At 34.9% G+C, this 23319-nt stretch overlaps 1 protein-coding gene across 1 annotated transcript; it reads left to right on the top strand.

Annotated features, from left to right (window-relative positions):
• Nucleotides 1-7835: 7835 nt before the first annotated feature.
• Nucleotides 7836-9837, top strand: LOC115953592 (LOB domain-containing protein 20). The gene is made up of 2 exons (XM_031071326.1): nucleotides 7836-8337; nucleotides 9331-9837. The coding sequence occupies exons 1-2, from the start codon at nucleotides 7969-7971 to the stop codon at nucleotides 9661-9663; spliced, it is 702 nt and encodes a 233-aa protein (XP_030927186.1). The 5' UTR covers nucleotides 7836-7968; the 3' UTR covers nucleotides 9664-9837.
• Nucleotides 9838-23319: the final 13482 nt, after the last annotated feature.

Below are 23319 nucleotides of genomic sequence, written 5' to 3'. Positions count from 1 at the left end.
ATTATGAAGCTTCTACTAATAAAGTTTGTTATGTATGTGGTTGCAAGCCAAGATGCATGGGTTTCCAACACACCTTATTTGAGGCTTCTCCAAAAAAACACACCTTATTTGATATTAATTAAATCATTTAAGTTTCAAAACTTCGTATATCTATGATTAGGATTAAGGGTCTACTATTTCAAATTTTGGATATGGACACTTGACACTCTTGGATTAAAAATACTGGATTATTGCTCCCTTTTACTATGTTTATTGATGCAATTATTATTTTTACCTACTTTAATATATGATAAAAGCAATTAGAAACCCAAGCAATTTTGCAATAGTGGTGTATGCATGTTCTTTGGCCAAATATTCACCAAAATTCATAAAGTATCATTTTCCCAAAATTTGATTGATAGAAATCATCCTTTGGATGGGAGTGCCATTAATAAAGCTAAAGTCACCTACTAATAAAATAAAATCCATGGCCACAAATATGGTCCTAACCAAAAATTACATCATTACAAAATTCCTCTAAATTAAGAAACATAAAGAAATTTCACACACACACATATATATATATATATATATATATTAATGGCCTAATTAAATACAATGACCGATTTTTGGACCAAGAAAATTTCTCGGTTATAAGTTGATATTTCCTTAGTTAAAAGTTATGCTGAAAAGTTGTTAAACTGCCATTTCTGCCAAGATGATGCAAGTTAACTATTGTTAGCAACTGACATTTGTAAAGTTCATTTTTAATAAGATTTGTATTCTATATTCAAGTAATTTATTACCGGCTTATGATGCTGAATTTTTTATTAATTGTTTCTTCTTTGTGTGCAGAATCCCTTTTTGCAAGATATTTGCTGTTTTTCTTTTGAGAATACTAGATGCAAGACGTGGTAATTTTTTCTGTTCTGAATTATTAATATGTTTGCCATTAATTTGATGTACTATTGAAGCTCTTTGCTATTGGGTGATTTTTAAAATCTTGAATTGGAAATGCCACTTCTCTATTCATCACAGTTGTGATCTATTAGTGAACACTAAATGGTGAAAATTACAATATGCCAAACTGGATATTGCTATTGAATTTCTCAACATGTAAAGAAAGGTTCAATACCTCTCTTCTTCTTCTTCATTTTTTAATATTTTTTTGTAAGTAAAGTTTTCATATATATACCTCTCTTTTATATCTTATGTGCAGGAAATCCTATCTTTCTTGAGGCTTTCAATTTGATAAGGTAGCAAACTGCGCCTAAGCATAGGGCAAGCTTACTCATAATTTTTCAATAAAATGTTTATTTTTCATTTATTATCATTTTATCATAATTTTTTTTCTTCTCAAAAAGCTCTAGATAGCCTCCCCCTCTTTCTCTCTATTCTTGCAGTAGGGGACCTCACTCATGTTAGGTGCTATCTTACAATAAGACTAATTTAGGTTCTTAACTTTTTTATATATATATTTTTGTATAAAGCCAAGGATGGAACTAGGATTCAAAGTCAGAGGGGGCAAATATAATTTTCTTGAGAGGGACAAATATAATTTTTCATGGACTTATTTTCTAAAATCTCAAATATATACTTATTATTTAATATTTTAAAAAAAATTGGAGGGGGGGACCCACAGCCCCCTCTGCTTGTACATGGTTCCATCCCTGTATAAAGCAATATTCACCAAGTGATTGCCATTAATCACAATGATTACAAGAAGTCCCTACTGATATTTTCTTTATTTTTATCACAAAATTTTGGATTCATGAATCAAGCTGGGATTGTAACAATAAGAGGAATGATATTGAGTAGTCAACATTGTAGCTAATGGATGTTGCCTCATCTTCAATAAATTTATCTTTAGTGTAGATCAAGACATATATACCTCACCCTAAACTTTTGGTCACATATAAGTTGATATGGCCTTATTTAGATAAAGATTTCAGTGCGAATTAGATCTCCTTAATCCGCTACGTCAAATTTGGTAACTCAAAATTTGCCTTCATGGTATTCTTGCTTTCTAAAATTTGACAGTTTAACCAATTGTGAAGGACTATTAATTGGTTCCATGCTCAGGTAGTACACGTACATTCTATGTTTCACAATTTTTTATATATACGAGGCCTATGCTTGCGTTTCATAGTCCAAAAACCTGACAAATTAGTCATTCTACTTGCTCTATATATGTTATATAATCTCTCAAAGGACTCTCCATTATTAGTGGTTAATGTTATGTATGTAAATCAACAATTTAGGATTCTGCTTGCTGGTTTTGCCCACCCTTATATGAGACCATGGTTTAAAAAAAAAAAAGAAAAAAAAGAAGGAAATTTATGGATCTATATAGGAATATCATTGCACTGATTTGGGGGAGGTTATGCAGAAAGCAAGAAAGCAAGGCTTCCATTAAATTATTTTCTCATTTGGCAATAGACTGGTGGAGGATATATTTATAAGAAAGAGGATTATGCCTTGACAAATAACAATGGTAATGGAAGACATTCGAAGCTTGTTGGCTCAAGGAATTCAAATATTTATATGTTGTACATAGAAAGGTGTCGCTAGAAGCAAGACCCCTAGCAACCTTGGTGTCAAAGTCTAACATGCATACATATGTTTTTTAAACATGTAATACTTAGGTTATGTTTGGTAATAGTTTTTATTTTCTATTTTCAAAAACTTGTTTTTGGGAATATAAAGAAAAAACAATTTTCTTGTATTTTTGAAATAAAAAACATGTTTGGTTATTTGAAATTAAAAAGATAGGTTTTTGAAGAAAAAAATAGAAAATACTAAAATATATTGTTCCTAGGATTTGAATTCTAATTGCTAACTCATTAAATGAGATAGATTCATTAAATTAAATGTGTGTTTTCATTAACTTTTGAAAATTAAAAACTGAAAATAGCCTTTTACATGTTTTTAGTTTCCTTTATAAATTGAGTTTTGAGAACAATTTTTATTTTCTGTCCATTTTGAGTTGCCAAACAAGTTTTTTAGTCTCTGTTGATGGCCATTTTGGAAGCCCAAGTGGAAGGGAGAAGCCTAGCAACATGGACAAAAAGGAGTTGGCAAACGGATAAAAAACTCATTAAGCCCAAGCGGCAGGAATAATGGATCACAGGCCCATGAGATAAACAGATGGGTCTTGAAGAGGTAAATGGGCTTAAAGGAGCCCGGAAAGAGAGACAAAAGCAAACTATGGGCAGTATATGATGTGGAAAAGTGAGAATAGGCCACAACAAGCCCAAAGTAATTAAAGCAAAGAAAGTAAGGGGTTGATGGCAAGCCCGTGAACCCCAAGGATGAGAAATAACGTAATTGAGTTAGGGAAGCTCAAAGAATTCAGTAAAAGCCCATGGTAATGTGAAGTTAGGAAAAGGGCCGAGGAAACCCAAGGAAAGCAAACGGGCCCGGGACGCCCAAGGGAAAACAAATGGGATATAGGAGCCCGCTAGTAATGTAACACAAGAACCAATGGGTTTGCTGGGCCATTAGGGGAAGAATAAATAGCAGTCCTAAAGGAGCCCAGCTAGATTGAAACAAAACAACTTCACAGCATGAATGATAGAGTGGTATGACAGAAGATAGTAGCAGGAAGAAGGGTAGGCTAAGGAAAAAGCAAAGCCTACCATCAAGCAAGGCCCAGTCCCGAATAGGGCAAGCCATAAAGGAAAGGGAAACCAGAAAATGGTCAAGAACGGACGGCAGACTGTGCAGACCAATCACGACAGACACATGAGCAGTAGGCAGATTTTGAACATACATGGAAGAGAGGCACGCGCAAGGCGCAAACCTCACCAGCCTGTACCCAGCCAATACAGGACATGGTGAGGTCATGGGTCAGAGGTAAGAGGGCATGGTTTGGTGGTAGGGAGAGGGGAAAACCTATCTTGAGGTATTCCTGCTAGGGCTCTTTTGGGGGAAGTATCCTGCTGGGATGACATACCATCCAAATGGGCAAAACTGAGCTAGAACCACTAGGTGCATGCCATGAGGGATAGGGAGAGAGAAGACACCCACACCGTAGCAGGAAAGGGTGCCACGATAGACAAACAAACAAAATAGCTTTCTTTTGTCTGGCGATGGGGAATGGCTCACAGTCGGACCAGTGGTGGTCAGCAGGTACACCCAGACCAGACAAAGGTGGTTAAGGGCTAAAATAGTAAAATCCGATCACGGCAAGCACTATAAAGAGGCCCTTGCCATGTACAGGAACAACAACAATAGTAAGCACTACGGTATTGAAAACTTGAAAACCAAGAAATAGAAACAAGGATTAAGAATAGAAAAAAGATAAGAAAAAGGGGAATATTAGAGAAGAAGGAGAGAAAAAAGATAAAGAGTGAGAACGGCAGGCATGCACCAATAGGTTAATTCCCTCTCTCCCTCTCAAAATCCTGCTCTCTGCCGGAAGCGAAAGGTGTTCTTGAGTACCAACCATTCAGGTCCACTTCCCTCAAAGTGATTAATTTCTACAGCAGGATCTCCTTGAGAGATTATTCACTTTGAGAAGGGGTGTTCTTCCCTCTCTGGTTTAGGTTCTACGGATCAGACTTGATCTAATTTATTTACTTCTTAATCAGCTCACATACTACCCACTTGTTCCCTTTCACTTTTCTTATAAAATGATTATTGTTAAAACTGTGGTTGTCTTTTTTCTTAAGTAAGGTTTATTTGTTCACCTTAATAAAGATCTCAAAGTATTTGATTTTATTATTATTATGATGTCTGCCTGCCGCAACTCACTTGAAACTGTTCTGCCTGCCGTAAGCGTGTTCCTGGTGGATGAGGCATAGTTTGTGCACAAATCGGATCAAGTTGAGTTGCAGTTGGACCGGTCTCAACTCCTATACCCAGAACACTTGGGCCCTATATCGCAGGAGGTAGCCCAGCCCACTTTAACCAAAAAAAGGCCCACTACAATCTCAAAAATAGAAAATTGTTTTTGAAAACAAAAAATAGGAGGAAAAAACAGTTACCAAACATACCCTTATTGTATTGGTTAGTAGTTTTTCCATACACTGTACATCCCAACACTCTTTTCCATACTTTCTTTACCACATAACCAAAAAGATAATGGAAGTTCCCTAGCCATTAATGTGAAGATGTATTGTAACTTTTATACAAAATCTACTATTAAATATTTCAGTACGTAAAGAAATATGTTTATAATAAGGAGAAACTTGACTATATATATATATATATATATATATAATGAAAATTGTTTAATAACCCAAGCTTAACGTCAATGGCATTACTATAATTGATCATTCTCGTGCATAAACATGGGTTACAAACTAGTAGTTCTAATGAGTAATGACAATGAGAAGGAAGTGTACAAATCTCCAATACCACTTGTTGTGAAACTTTATGCTCTACCAATTGTGATATGTCATTTGTTAAGGAAAGAAATAAGCACACATAGCAAGTTGTGTTTGGTAGAGTATAAAATGAAGCACAAAAAGTATTTTACAAGATTTGTACTATGAGAAGGAATAGAAAAGTTTTGACACATCATTATCCTATGCTTTGACAAAAATGACGTATCATCATTATAAGCATCCTTATATTGGTGAGGTTTAAATTTTTGTGTAAAATCTAACTTATATATGTGTGTGTGTGTGTGTATATGTATAAGGGTATTGTATTGAAATTCTTGTTATCTTAAGAACATTCACATCAGTCTCAAAGTATTTTTTTTTTTGTCAAATTTGATTTAAAAACCCCACTTTTGTTATTTTAACTAATATACTATTCACAAATAACTACATAAGTCTTAATGCTTTATTTTTATTTCATTTAAATATTAATTTTTATCTCCCTAAATATAATTATTTTTCACCCTCCTTTCGTAATTCAACTAGGGTTGTCCATGGGTTGGTCCAGGTTAGTTTTGGGCTTAACCTAACCAAGTGAGGTGGCAGATTGGAGGACCCATTGTCGACCGAGAGGATGAATGGGTCAGATCGAGTCAAGTTGGCCACCGGTCGAGTCAGTAGAGATCTCTTGAGATTGAGAGGAGATCTCACTGGATCGGTTGAGATCTCCTCAAATCTAGAGGAGTTCTTATCGGATTGGCTGAGATCACCCCAGATATTCGAGTTTGATTCCGAGAGACACATGGATCTGAGAAAGTTAGGGTCATCATTAATGGTGGAGAGGAGATTGGAGCAGAGGAAGTTGGGATCATTGGGCAAGTCGGGTTCTTCATTTTCTCAGACTGCCAAACCAAAAACCGAACCGATCTTGTCAGTTTCTGTCACCAGTGACTTGCCATCAATCGACACATTGCTCAGATCAAGTAGATTTAGTCAGTCTGGACAGGTGGTGGACAACCCTAAATTCAACATTTCCAAATCAAACACAACCACATCAAGCACCCAAAATGGACAACCTAGACCGAACCTACATAAACTAAAAAACCAAAATGTTCACAATTCATAGCAACCAAGAAAAATCCACATCCAACACATATTGAACCAACGTCACCAAAAAAAAAAAAAAAAAAACCTACTCATAAAAATCTAGAAAAATACACAACCAACTCAAATTGAACCTGCATCACACTAACCCAAGGAAAATAGAAAAAAAAAAAAACAAAAAGAAAAAAAAAACCATAACCAACCTAGATTAAATCTGCATCTACTAAAAAAATGAGTCTCTAGTTGTGGTAAGGTCACATATATGGTGGCGGGCGAGGTCGTGGTGAGGTCTCACCTATCATTGGGAACTGGGGCAAGTGACAGAAACACACCTGAGTAAGAATGGTTCATGATGGAAAGTCTACGACATAAGAATGTAAGGTCACAATGAGGAATAACTTAGCAACCCAGAAAAATTCACAACTAAAGTTGTTTCTTAAGGATCTGTTGATGAACATCTCATTAAAGTTAGGACAAAATTTAGTTACAAAATTGGTTGTAACTTAAAATTACAACTTTAATTAATATCTTTTTATTGGAACTGAATTTTGACAAATCTATCATTGGATTACATTTTTTTCCTATATCCTCCATGCTTGCACAATTTCTAGAAAATTAAAGATCAATAGTTATGTCATCAATGAATTATTTAAATTACAAGTTTTTGTAGTTTAAAATTATTCATAAATTATAAATTTATAAATTATATAATAAATATTATTCGATCTACACAAAATTTGATATATCTATTAAGAGTATAAAGAACATACAATTCAACGATTAGATTTTCAAAATATGTAGTAATGTTAATTTTTTTAAAGGAAGTTGTAATCTTAGGTTTCAACTAATTTTGTAACTAAATTTTGTACTTAAAAGTTATTAAATTTTGTACTTAAAGTTATTAAGGCACTATTCATTAGTAATTTGTGAATACTAAGGGTCCGTTTGTTATGGAAATACGTGTGGATGAAAAAATGTTGTGAAAATACATGTTATGGTATTTAAATTACAAAAATTATTGTTTAAACAACTGTACCTAATAAGCCCTAAAATGATGAACAACATGATGCAAGGTAGTTTTGGGTAAGTTCAGTCAAATTGTTGTTGAAAAGTTATTATGCAGAGGCAGAGCCTGATCCTGATACCCCCAATAAATTTATTTATTTATTTTTATTTATTTATTTTTATGTTGGTTGGAATAGGATAAAAGTAGGAGGTTGAAAAAAAATTTGCATCTTCTCATGGTACGAAATCCATGCACGTTTTGTTCATAAATCATCCCACACACGCCAAGTGCAGCACCAATATTTAATCATTAAACCTTTTCTATCACTCCTTTTGCTAGTGCATCACAAACACACACACACACTTCCCATTTCACTCATTCTCCTTCTTTACCAACCATAACGTCTCTCTTTAAAAAAAGAAAAGCTTACCAGTTACCACATTCACCTTACAACCCTTTCACGAGACTAACGTGCACTCCTCTAATTTTCATATAAGCACCAACCCCACCACACTAGTCTTTTGTTCACTGTAATTCAACACCCTTACTCCAATGGCCGAGACACGAGATGGTGATAGCACATCTGGAAATCGACGTAAAGGCAGGGGAAAGCGTACTATGGCAACGGTAGAGGCAGAGCCAGTGGTAGCAGCAATGGCTCCATGTGGGGCATGCAAGTTTTTGAGGAGGAAGTGCATTAATGGGTGTATCTTTGCTCCCCACTTTGGCTCGGACCAAGGAGCAGCTCGGTTTGCAGCTGTGCACAAGGTATTTGGTGCAAGTAACGTATCAAAGCTCTTGTTGCATATACCAGTGCACCAAAGACACGATGCTGTGGTTACAATATCATATGAAGCTCAGGCCAGGTTGTCCGACCCAGTTTATGGTTGTGTGTCCACTGTACTTGCTTTACAACAGCAGGTTGGATTTTTCTCTCTCATTGCTTCCATCAAATACTCCTACTTGTTAAGCTCATTAATTAATTTAAAGGTGATTCATATTTAATTTCTTCGAAAGATTTATTTATATATTCTCTATTCAATGAATTTCTTTTCTCTTTCTATTTGTAGAAGAATTAATTAATATTTAATAACCTTTCTTTGTGCCCATTTTTTTAGTAAATTGACCATGTAATAGATTTTCACCCAAATTTGGGTACTGATTGCATGACTTGACAGCCACAAATGGTTCTTTTCTAATTTTGAACTTCATTGCTAAACCTTCAAACTGCAAATTTAATGCAGGGATCATCTTCATAAAAGCAAACAGAACCTTTCACTTTTCAGTGTGTTTAGAAGTAATTTTTTTTGTTGAAAGTTTATTTGCTTATTGGCTGAAGTTGGTCAAAGCATGATTACTCTCAAGGGAAAAAAAGTTTTAAAAAATTGCAATTAAACAAATAAGTTAAACAACTAAAAGAAAAAGCTCTTGTCAAAGGGAAACTATCAATCTTCAAAATTTCATCATATTTAATTATAATTAGGTAGTTCTGTTGACTTTCTAAAATCACAGATCATTGTAAACCATTGTTTTCATAAAATATATGTACCCATGTACATATTTATACAAAGAGAAGTTAAACTTTTTTGCCTTTTAATAAGATTTGAGCTTAATCCAATCCTACCCCTCTTTGCCTTTAGATTAATTTTAATTGAAAAGTTTATTGCTATTATTCTGAAAATTGATAAAGCACAATTGTACCTAAAAAATGTAAGCCTTTAAAAAATTATACACACAAATAAGCTAATAAACTTATGTTAAAAAAAAAAAAAAAAAAAAAACAAAAAAGAAGAAGAAGAGGACCACACAAATCTCCAAATGAACGTGAATGCTATGTGAGTCAAAAGCGTAGGTTAGCTTTAATATATATTCTGGAACGGCTTAAATTGGGGAAAACTGTTGTTATATATTCAGGTGGCATCTCTGCAAGCCGAGCTGGCTATGGTGCAAACACAACTTATAAACAGTAGGTTTGCATTCGCAAATTCCCTTCAGAACTCGCAACAACAACAGCGGCAAAACATTGCAGTGCTGCAACCAGCGTATTCTAACAACTCTTCTGCTTCCAATAACCTCATCAGCATGAGTGCCTTCACCTCAAATTTCGACATTGTAGCAGAGACTGCACCATCCCCACACAGCTTAGAGCCTTTGCAGCTTTCAAGACCGTCCCAAGATGAGGAAGAAGACGAGGAAGAGAGTCACATTCCGCATGTGTTTGGCAATGAGATACTACATCGGAGTTGACTTCCACAATTATCTTTTTGCTTATTATAGCTCCTTGCACTCACACACACATATTCATGCACAATTACCTGCTTTTATGATAATGCCATGTTAGCTAATTGGTGCATCTTAGAACTGTCAACATTTTCATTGGGAAAAGCAAAAAAAAAAAAAAAAAAAAAAATTTACATGTTGCATAACTTACATTATGTATGCTAGCATTCTAGTCCTTGAAATATTTACTAGTATGATCATAATGAAAATCTTATTATTATACCTCGTTATTGCACACTCTTTGAGATCATGTTTTCAAAATATGGCTTCAATTAAAATTGTGAAATGGAAAACAGGATTTCACTATTTTAATTGAAATTGAGTTTTTAAAGCATGATTTTAGTCCACATGATAATGTGTATATAGTGATTGCGCATTAATAAGTGTGTGATAATTATTGTTCATATATTAATACCATAGCAACTATATACTAGTACAGTACTAGAAGTCTTTTGCAGCTTTACTGCCAGACTTCAAGAGCACACAAAGTAGAAAGTAGAAACCTGCCATATTAATAAGCCAGTCTCGTAGTGTCGCTTAAAATTTCGTTTCTGTGTCTGCGTTTCCTTGGGTGGGTTCTATGTACTATTCACGAGACCCACAAGTACCTCTTTCAGTAAATATAATTTCTAACCTGGATCTCACGGTACTATTCATACATTTAAAAATTATTTTGCTACAGTGTTTTTAGTTTTTAGTTTTCAGCAATAAGCGGTATCCAAATAGACCCTTTACTTCTCATTTCTTAGAGTTGAAATTGTGGGTCCACAATTAAAAAGACCCTATTTTTATCTCATTTTTATATGTATTGTATTAATATTCAAAATTTTGCCAAGAGTTTTATAATTCAAGTTGTATTATTTAATGTGATATTTTCAATGAAGATGCTAACGATTCAAATTTCTCTCTTCCATTTTAACTATCGAATTATCAAAAAGAAGTATTTCAAAATATTTAAAATCATTCAAAATAGTGAGGCACGTATACAACTTTACCGATATATTGCTATAATAATATGTTTAAATTTTATGTGTTTAGATTAGTCTCTTCAGTTTCTCAAAAAAAAAAAAAAAAAAAAAAAGATTAGTCTCTTCATTTGATTGTTGTCTACTATGAATAAATTATTTTGATTTCTTTTGTTAATGATATGAAATATATATTTATAATCAATTGAGAATTTGAAAAAAAAAAAAAAAAAAAAACTCAATTGATTAGTATTAATATATAATAATTTTTTTATTAATATTGATTAATATTTTAAAATTAATTTTACTTTCAATTTTTCCATTGTTTTAAAAACCGGACCAAACCGACTGGTTCCACTAGTTAAATCGAGAACTGGACCTAGAATAGTTTCGATAAGAACTAGAATAACTGGTAATAAACCATTCAAAATTGGTCGAGAATCGGGAAAAACCAAGAACTAGACCATTTTCTAATTTTTTGACCATTCTGGTTTTTAAAACCATGAATTTTTTTTTCTTTAATTGTGCCTCCACTGAGCTAAAATATTAGCTTCACTAATTTGAGGAAAAAAAATACTCCTATATATGAGTAACTAATTTTAGCAATTTTGCTCAATAAAATTACATTTGCCCCCTTAACAACATCACTATCCCACTAAAGCAAAAAGAAAATCCTTATTAAAAAAAATTAACTTATCTAAAATCCAAAAAAAAAAAAAAAAAAAGGCGGCAAAACAAATTGGCAAGTCCCCAAAAAATTAGCCCACCCACAAAATGACATATAAAAGCTAAGGAAATTTTACTCCAATCAACTAATTTTAGACCTGGCCCATAAAATATAAACACAACCACTCGAATTTTTTTTCTAAATAACAATAAATATTAAAAAATTTAGTTAATTGTCATGTTTCAAAACAATGTTGAAAACTAGCATCTCGAGTGTCTATAACTCGAGTTCCAAGATAAAAATCGAGTTTTTAAGTCTCGATTTGTAAGTGGATTAGTTTAAAGTGAAAAAAAATTAAGTTAAAAATCGAGTTTTAAAGACTCGATTTCCATAAATTGAATAAAAACGCCGCTATAGGTCTATAAAACGTCACTATAGGGCTTAAAAATGCCACTATAGGACTCCATAAATCTGTACTTAAGAAAAAAAATTTTCCAGGAAAACGCCGCTATAGGGCTTTAAAACGTCACTGAAAGGCTTAAAAACGCCACTATAGGTGAAATTTTTTTCGCATGAAACTCGAGATCTATGTGGCCTTTTCTAATATGGATCTCGAGTTTCTAAAACTCGAGATGCTACTTTCCTTTATTGTTTCAAACGTTGCCTAACTAACTATATACAATTCTTTTGCATTGCTGTTTTGCACATTACCTCCAACCACTCTAAAGAAAACCTAACTGAGACGTGATTGGGTGAGATTGAGTAGAGGCATGACTGCGTGAGGCATAGTGGTGAGACTAAGCAGAGGCAACATGACACTAGCCACCAGATTTGAGCAGAGCAGCATATCAGCATGTTATTCCTCTCTCTCTCTCTCTCTCTCTCTCTCTCTCATCTGAGCAGACGCAAAACCTCTCTTAACTCTCTGATTCACAGACCCATGTGTTATTTTATGCTAATATAGAAATAGATAGTAAAGCTTTAATGGTTCTCATAAAAATAAAAATAAAAAGTAAATCTTTAATGGTAGAAGAGTGTAGAACTAGGATTTTTTTTTTTTTTTTTGTGTGTGTGTGTGTGTAAAATAACATCATTTTGCTAACAATTTCGTTAGTCAGTAATGTTTCCAAACTATTTAGGAAACTAGCATCTCGACTCTTTAGACTCGAGTTCACTGGAGCAACTTGAGTCTTAAAGACTCGAGTTTCATGTGCTGACAATACTAAGTTGGAAAAATTATACACTTGGAACTCAAGTCTTTAAAGCCCGAGTTTGATAAACACAACAAACAGAGTAGCAAAGAAAGACAACAAATAGGGCAAAGAAAAATCAGCAATGGACGAAGAGGAAGATCAACAAACAAAGCAAAGAAAAACCCAGCAATGGAAGGAAACGAAGAGCAAAGAAAAACCCAGCAATGCATGGATGGAGAGGAAGATCAACTTTGCTTAAGTACATCATCTAAACCTAACAACGCATGCTCCGTCTCAACCCAATAACACATGCTCCGAGATCAAAACTACTGTGGGGTTGTGTTTTGATTTGTGTTTGGAGGAATGGGTATTTTTTGATTTTGGGTTTGCGTTTCTAAGAAACGGGTTTGGTTGTTGAGGTTCTTCTTCTTCTTTGGTCAGATTCTTTTTCTTCTTCACTCCTTCAGTAGCTTGTACATTTCTTCTTCACTTTGTAGACTGTACATTTTTTCTTACAACTCTATGGAACTCAAGTGTTAGAGATTTGAGTTCCATGTGGATAATTTGCTCCACCTCAACTTAGAACTTGAGTGTTTAATGGTTGATTTTTACAATGAACTCAAGTCTTTTAAACTTGAGATGCTAGTTTTCTAAATAGTTTTGAGAATCTGCTAATTAACAAAATTGTTCCTAAAATGGTGTTAAATGGCAAAAAAATCCAACTAGCTATGTAGACGCACTTTAATAAATCGGTAATTGTCATACATTTTTTTTTACCAAAAACGGTTTGTTTACATGGACTACCATGAACTGCTGTCATGTAAAAAATTTAATTGTCTTTCTTTTTTTTTTGAGGAAAAATTTAATTGTCTTTCTATAATTGTGATACTCATAGCATCAATTCAATTAGGTAATAATTCTACATCAAAATGGATAACCGAAATTAAATAATAAAAAAAGAGGAAAGAAGTGAATGGCCATTTAATTAGCTAATTATGGATACTTAAGGGCATAAAGAGTACAGTAATTGTCATATATTTTTTTACCAAAAACGGTTTGTTTACTTGGACTACCACGTACTGTCATGTAAAAAATTATTGTCTTTTATATAATTATGATCCTCATAGCATCAATGTTTTTTTTTTTTTTTTTTTTGGTGAGAAACAAACACACACACAAGGGAGAGGGAAAGGGGTTTCTAACACAAAGGCACACTACAACTTCACTCAAAAGCCATGATAGCATCAATTCAATTAGGAAATAATTCTGACAACAAAATGGATAACCGTAATTAAAAAAAAAAGAAAAAAAAAAGGAAAGGAAAGAAGTGAATGGCCATTTAAGATCAGCATAAAGCTCATAGTAAATTATTTAATGTATTTTAAGAAATATATTGACACATGGCAAGTATGTCATCAATAAAATTTACATGTATAAGTCATGTGGTATAGTTTGTCCAAATCATACCAATTAAAGGAAGGAAATGACGTGTCATCGCAATATGCATTGAGATAGGAGAAAGTATACCATGTTTCGGTAATACCAACTTAGCATCTGTTTTGGTATTTCCTACAATATAAATAAGTGACACTTGTTTTAAAAAACCACATCAAATTACTCCAATAAATTAATCACAATCTTCTATACTATCGGGAAGATAAATTAATCATTTATTGGAGTAGTTTGATGTGGTTTTTTGAAACATGTGTCACTCATTCATTGGGTAGAAAATACCAAAACAGATGGTGAGTTGGTATTACCGAAACATAGTATATTTTCTCTTGAGATAGAGACACATGTAATTATTGTATGCATCCATCAATTGTAGGATCCAACTTTTATAATATACTAGTCGCTAACCCGTGCAATGCACGGGAAAATTATTGAAAATGAAATCTAATGAATGCAAAGCAATTATGCAAAATATCTTTTAAATTAAAAGATAAATATTAGTGAATGTCATTATCCTTAACTGTTTGTGTTACATCTAGAGTTTTATATCTAAGTTACTACAATACTACTTGTAGCAACTGAAGCTCACAATATAAGTATATTATATGAGGCCAAAACTTATATTATCTTCAAGCTCCTTGGTGCGGACACTACATGATAGCACATCTGTGGAGATTATCTTTATCATTTATGTTATCTTTATTTGGGTTTATCTTTAGTATTGGATTAGTATCTGAGATTGTTAAGATTATCGTATCAGTATTTGAGATTGTTTAGGATTTGTTTAGGAGAGTTTATCTTTATCATTATGATTCCTGGAAGCTATATATAAAGCTCCATATGGTTCCTTTTGTATTTTACAGACTATTATTATTATTATTGAGATTATTTGCAGAGATTGGATATTATTTGTTTGGTGGTGAATCCAAACACCTTAGGTGGGAAGCCTAAGGTTCTTCGGTAGGACTAATCTAGGTGGGAAGCCTAGGTTGTCTTGCATCAACTTGGTATCAAAGCCAAACCCGATCTCCCCTTTCAGCAACCAAAATCACGACTGACATCCCACACCCACACTCTCCATCAACAAACAAATCAACCTCTAGACATGCCATTACTCAAATACTTACCCCACGAGATTTGCAAACCAAAGCAACCCAATTCCTTGCCTCACGAGATCTGCAAACCAGAACTTGAACCAATCCGTACCATATACCCGCTTTGGCCACACGAATTCTTCATCCCAAAACTAACAGAGAAACCCACTACTCCCTCCAAGCCTGTGACCCTCATTCGTGCCTGACTTTAGGACCACCACCGAAAAAAAAAAAAAAAAAAAAAAAAAAAATCAGATCCACAACTTCAAATCGCCAGATTGAGAACAAGAAAGTTGAAAGCCACCACCAAGCCACCGATCCCATCAACGGAATGATGCCATCACACAACCCGCCGTCGACACGCCGTCACCTTCGCTCCCACCATGTTGCTTCACGGGTTTTGAGATCTGACTCACCAGTTCTGATCTCTACCTTCAAGTGCCACTGACAGTCATCGCTGACGAGCCCAGCCGCCTCTTTGCCGTCGACTCCAAATATGTTTCGTGTTTGCTCCGCCGTCTCTTTTAGTTTTTCGTTGTTTCTATTTTCTCTAGTTTCGATGTTTATTTTTGTTTGAACTTGGCAGATAAGGACTTTAGCTTTATATTCTAGTTCTTTCTATATTGTATTATTATATTAAAAAAAAAAAAAAAAAACATTCAAGTCAGGTCAAGCAGAAGCTTCAAGAAGGTCCCAGTGCATTCCATGTGAAGACCAAAAAAGCCAAATTTCCACTTCCACTACACTACATGTGAGGCCTAATTTCCCCATTGATTAGTAGCGTGACCCACTGTCCAGTGAGGCCCAGATTGTTAAGTCAGCCCAACCAAGGTTTGGACTTTCCAAACTTAATGGATTGAAATACACTTTCAGATTTAATATCAATATGTCCACTATGTGCCTTAACTTTACCTTCAGTAACATGCTACTGCCTTTGTCCTTTGTTCTGCTTAAATTTTCACATGAATTTATTATTTTAGCTGCTGGTTTATTTTCTTTCAGCATTTTATTTTAGCCAAAAAAAAAAAATAGAAAAAAAAAATCCACAAAAAAAAAATCCTTTAAAGTAATTACTTCTCAGTATTAGTGGTTGAACTAGCCTAATCACATTGTCATAATTAGGTCATTTTTAATTTAATTCTTGTTGAAGCTAGTACTGCTTGAATGCAACAACCTGTGGAATTCATGACTTCTCTTCACATATAATTTAACTTGAGTATTATCCTTACTATTCACTTGCTAGAATTAGTTTGTTGATATCTTTGCATGCATTTGCATAGTGGTCGTCTAGTAACTAGTTCTGAAGAACAATCTAATTCCAAATCAGAGTCTAGTTCTGAATCCCAGTCTAGTCCACAATCCCGCCTAAACATGGATCCTCCTCCCCAAGATGAATTAAGACAAGCCATTGCAGAGTTTACTGCCCGTCTAGGCCACTTAGAGGCTAGGTATGACGAGGAATATGCACATAATGGAAGAAATAATAATAGGCATGACCCTCACCCTAGGCTAGAGACAATGAAGACAACTCCGCTAAGCATATCAAAGTAGAGGCCCCTACCTTCGATGGTGTTAGGAACCCTCAGGTTTACAATGATTGGGTGCGAGAGATGGAGCATTTTTTTGAGTGGTATGACCTGTCTGAGGATAGAAAGGTTAGGTTTGCCAAAATGAAACTTGTAGGAAGAGCAAAACTCCATTGGGATAGTGTTGTTAACCACCTCCGTAAGACCCGCCAACCACCCATAACTCTTTGGGAAGAAATGAAGGCCAAGCTCAATGAAAAGTACTTCCTAGTTTCTCATCAAGGCAACTTGTTGGATCAATGGCATGATTTGAGACAAGACAATAGGTCTGCTACTGAGTACGTAGAACAATTTGAAGAGTACAGGATATGTAGCAATGCAGCTGAGGATGAGCCAATTACCTTGAGTAGATTTAGGAAAGGTCTCAATTATGATCTTCAAAGAGAATTGGTGGCTTGACAAATCTCAACTCTTGATGATGCTTATACCTTAGTGCAAGATTTAGAGCTGATCCCTAGGCCCTAAGGTGGAAGGAGATTTGACAATCGCATGTTGCCTCCCAACAATTTTGATGGTCCCCAAGGTAGATACCTCCAAGGTACCCAAAATAGGCCTTATCTCAACAACAGACCCTTACACATAGAAGAAAATCCTCAGGGTAGATACCAACAAGGTCCTTAAACTAGACCCAATCCCAACAATAGGCCCTTACACCCAAAAGACAAAGGAAAGAGTGTGGTTAGAGAGACATTTAGGCCAAATTCTAGAATCCAGTGCTTTAAGTGTCAAGGCTTTGGTTATATGGCTGCCCAATGTCCTAATAAGACTTTATTGATTGAAGAATTGGATGGAGAGGAAGAGGTAAAAGAAGTAGTCTATGAGCCTAACATTGAAGACATTGTAGAAATAGGAGAGGATGATTCCACCCAATTAGCTTGCATTAGAGCCCTACCATCTTTTGATAACCTCAATGAAGGTAGTCTTGATATTCCTGTAATGAGTGTTGTTAGGTGTGCTCTAGCACAATCCAAAGAAAGTGATGATTGGAAAAGAAATACTATCTTCCAAACCTTTGTCAAGTGTGGAACCACAAATTGCAAGGTTATCATTGATAGTGGAAGTTGCATTAATGCGGTTTCTTCTAAACTTGTCTCCCTCCTAGGTTTGAAGTTAGTTGCCCATCCTAAGCCCTATAAGGTTTCTTGGGTAGATGATTCATCTATCACCATCAAGGATAGGTGTCTTGTTCTTATTCATATCCTCTCATACAAGGCTCAGATTTCATGTGATGTGATTCCAATGGATGTAGGACACATAATTTTGGGACGACCATGACTCTATGATTTAGATGTCACTCTTTATGGTCGCTCGAACTCTTGTTCCTTCATGCACAATGGACAAAGGATTAAGCTTAACCCAGTCAAAACTAAGTTTGTTAGTGCAAGTAAGACTAGAGAAGAGCCCAAAAAGCAAAGTATGAACCTCATTAGTCCAAAAGAACTTGAAAGGGCTGTCAATCAAGACTCCATCATCTTTGCTTTGGTTGTTAAGGAAATTGCACTAGATAACTTTGAAGAGCCAAGAAAAGAAGTACGGTCAGTGCTTCAAAAGTTCCAAGATGTTTTCCCTAAGAAGCTTCCAAATCAATTGCCTCCTATGCGTGATATTCAACACGCCATAGATCTTGTCCCGGGAGCAGCACTCCCAAATTTGTCCCACTATAAAATGAGCCTTCCTCAACATGATGAGATGGTTAGACAAGTGGATGAGCACTTGCACAAAGGATTTGTGTGTGAAAGCTTAAGCCTATGTGCAGTCCCTGCACTCTTGACCCCAAAGAAAGATGGATCCTAGAGAATGTGCGTGGATAGTCGTGCAATCAATAAGATTATTGTGAAGTATCATTTTCCTATCCCTAGGTTAGATGATATGTTTGATATGATGTCAGGAGCCACAATCTTTTCGAATATGGATTTCAAAAGTGGATACCACCAGATTAGGATCCACCTAGGTGATGAATGGAAGATTGCTTTTAAGACAAAGGATGGTCTATATGAGTGGCTTGTGATGCCCTTTGGTTTATCAAATGCTCCTAGTACTTTTATGAGAATGATGACACAAGTACTAAGGCCTTTCATGGGCAAATCTGTGGTAGTGTACTTTGATGACATCCTCATTTATAGTAACTCAAAAGAGCAACATTTGGACCATCTTAAACAAGTTTGTTCCACTTTGAGGAGAGAAACTTGTATGCCAACCTAAAGAAATGCTCTTTCTTCATTGATAGTGTCATTTTCTTAGGTTTTGTGGTTTCATCTAAAGGAGTTTTTGCTGACCCACAAAAGGTCAAGGCCATAGTGGATTGGCTCGAACCCAAGAACATTCATGAGATTCGCAGTTTTCATGGGCTTGCAACTTTCTATCGCCGCTTCATACGTGGATTTAGTACAATCATGGCACCAATCACTGATTGTATGAAGCAAGGCGAATTCCAATGGTCAAATGCTATTGGTAAAGCATTTCAAGAAATCAAGAAGAAGATGACAGAAGCACCGGTGATGCGCCTACGAGACTTTGATAAAGTCTTTGAAGTGGAATGTGATGCATCTGGTGTAGGCATAGGAGGAGTTCTTAGCCAAGATTGTCACCCTATAGCTTACTTTAGTGAGAAATTAAATGAGGCTAAGAAGAAGTATTCAACATATGACAAAGAACTCTATGCTATGGTACAAGCTTTAAGATATTGGAGCCATTATTTGACACCCCATGAGTTTGTCATTTATTCGGATCATGATGCTCTCCGCCACATCGATTCCCAAAAGAAATTAAATGCTCGACATGTCCCTTGGGTTGAGTTTTTGCAAAGATTCTCTTTTGTTTTGAGACATAAATCTGGTGTTGAGAATAAGGTAGCTGATGCTTTGAGTCGCCGAGTCACCTTACTTTCTGTGATGAGCACAAAAGTCATAGGGTTTGAGAAGTTGCAAGAGGAGTATGAATCTTGCCCAGATTTTGGAGAAGTGTACACTACACTTAAGATTGAGCATCTTCAGGTTGTTGATGATTTTATCCTCCAAGATGGCTACTTGTTTAAAGCCAATAAGCTTTGTATCCCCCGCACATCAGTTAAAGACTTTTTGGTTTAGGAAGTGCACGCGGAGGACTTTCAAGACATTTTGGACGTTATAAGACAATTGAAGAGGTAGAGAGACAGTTCTATTGGCCAAGTCTTAAGAGGGATGTTGCCAAGATAATTGGTCAATGTCGTCAATGTCAACTGGCTAAGCATTGCAAGCAGAATACTGGCCTTTACACTCCTTTACCAGTTCCATACCGTCCTTGGGAGGATATTAGCATGGACTTTATACTAGATCTTCCTTATACCCTTAGGAAGTTTGATTCCATCCTTGTAGTGGTAGACCAGTTCTCTAAGATGGCTCACTTTCTTCCATGCTCTAAGACTTCTGATGCATCCAAGGTAGCCAAGATTTTCTTTGATGAGATTGTTAAAGTTGTATGGGTTGCCTAAATCAATTGTGTCAAACAGGGATGTTAAATTCATGAGCTATTTTTGGAAGACCCTTTGGCACATGATGGGAACAAAGTTGAAATTCTCCACAGCATACCATCCTCAAACTGATGGTCAAAGTGAGGTTGTCAATAGGAGCCTAGGAAATATTTTAAGGTGTCTCATAGGTGAGAATGGTAAGACTTGGGAATCTATACTCCCTATAGCCGAATTTGCTTACAATAACTCAGTCAATAGGTCCATAGGTATGAGCCCATTTGAAGTTGTTCATGGTTATACACCTAGGAGACCTTTAGACCTTCTCCCAATGTCCTTACATGATAGGGTTTCTGTGTCTACAGTAGAGTTTGCTAGTCACATGCATGAGCTGCATAAAGAGATCAACAAACGAATTCGTGCTAGTAATCTTAAGTATAAGACTCAGGCTGATTTACATCGACATCATTTAGACTTTGATGTAGGAGATTATGTTATGGTTCATATCAGGCCTGAACGGTATCCTTCAGGAACCGTTAAGAAACTGCAGGCCCGCAGTGCTGGCCCATTCAAGGTATTAAAGAAACTTGGACCTAATGCTTATGTGATTGATATACCTTCAGATTATGGTATTAGTTCTACTTTTAATATTGCTGATTTACTTGCTTTTAAAGGTCCAGCAGTTATTCCCTATGACCCTTTTGATGATCCTCTCTCTTCTTCTTTGGCTAACCCTGTCCCTAGCCCTACACCATCTTGTTTCCAAAAGGCACATAAAGATATTATTGATGTTATTTTGGATGAGCAATCTCTTTTCACTAGGGATGAAACAGTTCAGCGCTTCTTGGTTCGTTGGCGAGGATCGCCTGATTCTGACTGTACATGGATCACCAGAGAGGAGTTGTAGCAGCTTGATCCCGCTCTTTTGGAGGCTTACTTGGATACACTTGCTACCACCTCATCTCTACCTCCTATCACCTGCACATATGAGCGTCGACGGAGGTGCCATGCTGATCCAGTGAGCTTGTGGCTTGATGGAGTTTATTCTGATGTCACTTGATCCTTATGAGCTTTACTCGATGGGGTCGAGTTTCTCCCACCCCAGGGGAGTTGGTGCGGACACCACATGATAGCACATCTGTGGAGATTATCTTTATCATTTATGTTATCTTTATTTGGGTTTATCTTTAGTATTGGATTAGTATTTGAGATTGTTAGGATTATTGTATTAGTATTTGAGATTGTTTAGGATTTATTTAGGAGAGTTTATCTTTATCATTCTGATTCCTGGAAGCTGTATATAAACCTCCAGATGGTTCCTTTTGTATTTTACAGACTATTATTATTATTATTATTGAGATTATTTGCAGAGATTGCGTATTATTTGTTTGGTGGTGAGTCCAAACACCTTAGGTGGGAAGCCTAAGGTTCTTCGGTAGGACTAATCTAGGTGGGAAGCCTAGGTTGTCCTGCATCACTCCCCTTAGTCTTACAGAGTCCTTAACAAAATTTCTTTTGTATTGAATTTGATTTCAGAGGACTTATTCAAAATTATTTGAATTAAACCTCACAAATTAGAAAAAAAAAATAAATAACATTACAACATTATAGCTGATTAATATAAAAATACACTACCAATTTAACATGGTAAATCACTATTAGTAATTTAGAAAGCAAAAATTAACAAAATTAAAATTGTTACCCATTTAACCTAAAACTTTTCAATTTCTAAAGTCGTCAAACACCTATAAACAAATAACTATTGATATAAAATATTCAGTAATTACTTCAATACCGCAAGTTGTTCATGCTGTAAAAAATTTGAGAGAATAACACAGCAAGCATCTTAAACTCTTTCTTGCTTGGATCCTACAAAACAATATATATAACATGCCATTAAAGAGACAACCAATTACGATAGTGTTGGAGGCAAAGTAAAAGATTAAAAAAAATTGAAGAAGTGGTTTAGTTAGCATACCAGCTAGTTAATTTATATCAAAAGACATAAAAATCATACAATCAAATAGAATTCATAAGTAAATAATACATGTGGTACAATCAGATAAATAAAAGGTTTGTTAAGATGATCAAGTTTGGCAATGAAGAAGACGCAGCAGCTATTGATAAGGGTAATCTTTATCTTAAACTTGTGATAATGATGAAGATGCAACAACTACTAATTATGCAGATCTAGCATAATCTTATTTTGATTCAACTACAACAAAAATGACGATAATTACCATAAAAAGATTATATCAAAAAACAGTCTTTTATGATATAGCCAAGAGTACAATCAAAGCTAATAGAAGGAATTTTAAATTGATTTCAATGATGGAGGGATTCACTTATATGAGGAGACCAAGAAAAAAGGAGAAATATCATGTTCTGAGTATAGTATTAAATTTTAAACTCTATAATTCAATTTGCTAACTTCTAAAATACCTTAGCAAATTGAATTTCTGCAAGCATAGATTACATCATTCAATTGAATTTCTGCAGACACGGATACTACTAAAACTCTATCATTTAATTTTCTAACTACTAAAACTCTATCACACGGATTACACAATATAAACCAATAATGTTACCGTCTCAAACATTTAAAAAAAAAAAAAAAATCAATTTTAAACATAGAAACAAATAATCATATATCAGCACAAATACCTAACCTAAATATATAAAAACTCATATATGAGCCACAACACAAAAGAGGTAGTAACAAAATTAAAAAAGAAAAAAGAAAAACAACAATAAAAAAGAACAACACTATTAATCTAATCCTTACATTGAACTATTATGCAGGCAGCCACAAGAATTGAGGTTAAGAGCAACTGGGATTTAGAGATACCTAAATTGAATTATCTAGTTTTTCAGTATTAATATAATGTGAGGAGAGGAAGAAATGAAGAATTTAGAAAGCCAAAGTCTAGCGTTAGGAAGCTGAAGGGTTGCCGTCTAAGATTGTAAATGTGGAACACAAAGGATTGTTATCTAAAATTGTAACTGTGGAACACAAAGGGTTGAGAATTATTTTCTTTTTATTAGTATTTTTAAATTTAAGAAAACTAATTTAAATTGTAGGATAAATTTACGAAAAAAAATGGTAATGACATGACAGCTAATGTGGCTCAACCTGAGTATAGCAACGTTAAATGCTACACTTCAGCGTTTAGTAATATATAGATGAAACATATAGAGTTGTCATCTAAAATTGTATCCAT

Source organism: Quercus lobata, chromosome 7 (assembly GCF_001633185.2).
Source record: "Quercus lobata isolate SW786 chromosome 7, ValleyOak3.0 Primary Assembly, whole genome shotgun sequence".
In the NCBI taxonomy this organism is placed as follows: Eukaryota; Viridiplantae; Streptophyta; class Magnoliopsida; order Fagales; family Fagaceae; genus Quercus; species Quercus lobata.
Note: the sequence above shows the minus strand (reverse complement) of the source record. Positions and strands in the feature narration are given on the sequence as shown.

What these genes read in the sequence shown, in the direction of transcription:
- LOC115953592 (XM_031071326.1), top strand. Translation starts at nt 7,969, where the DNA reads ATGGCCGAGACACGAGATGGTGATAGCACATCTGGAAATCGACGTAAA. An exon ending in TACTTGCTTTACAACAGCAG is followed by an intron (nt 8,338 to 9,330) that starts GTTGGATTTTTC and finishes TTATATATTCAG; the next exon opens with GTGGCATCTCTGCAAGCCGA.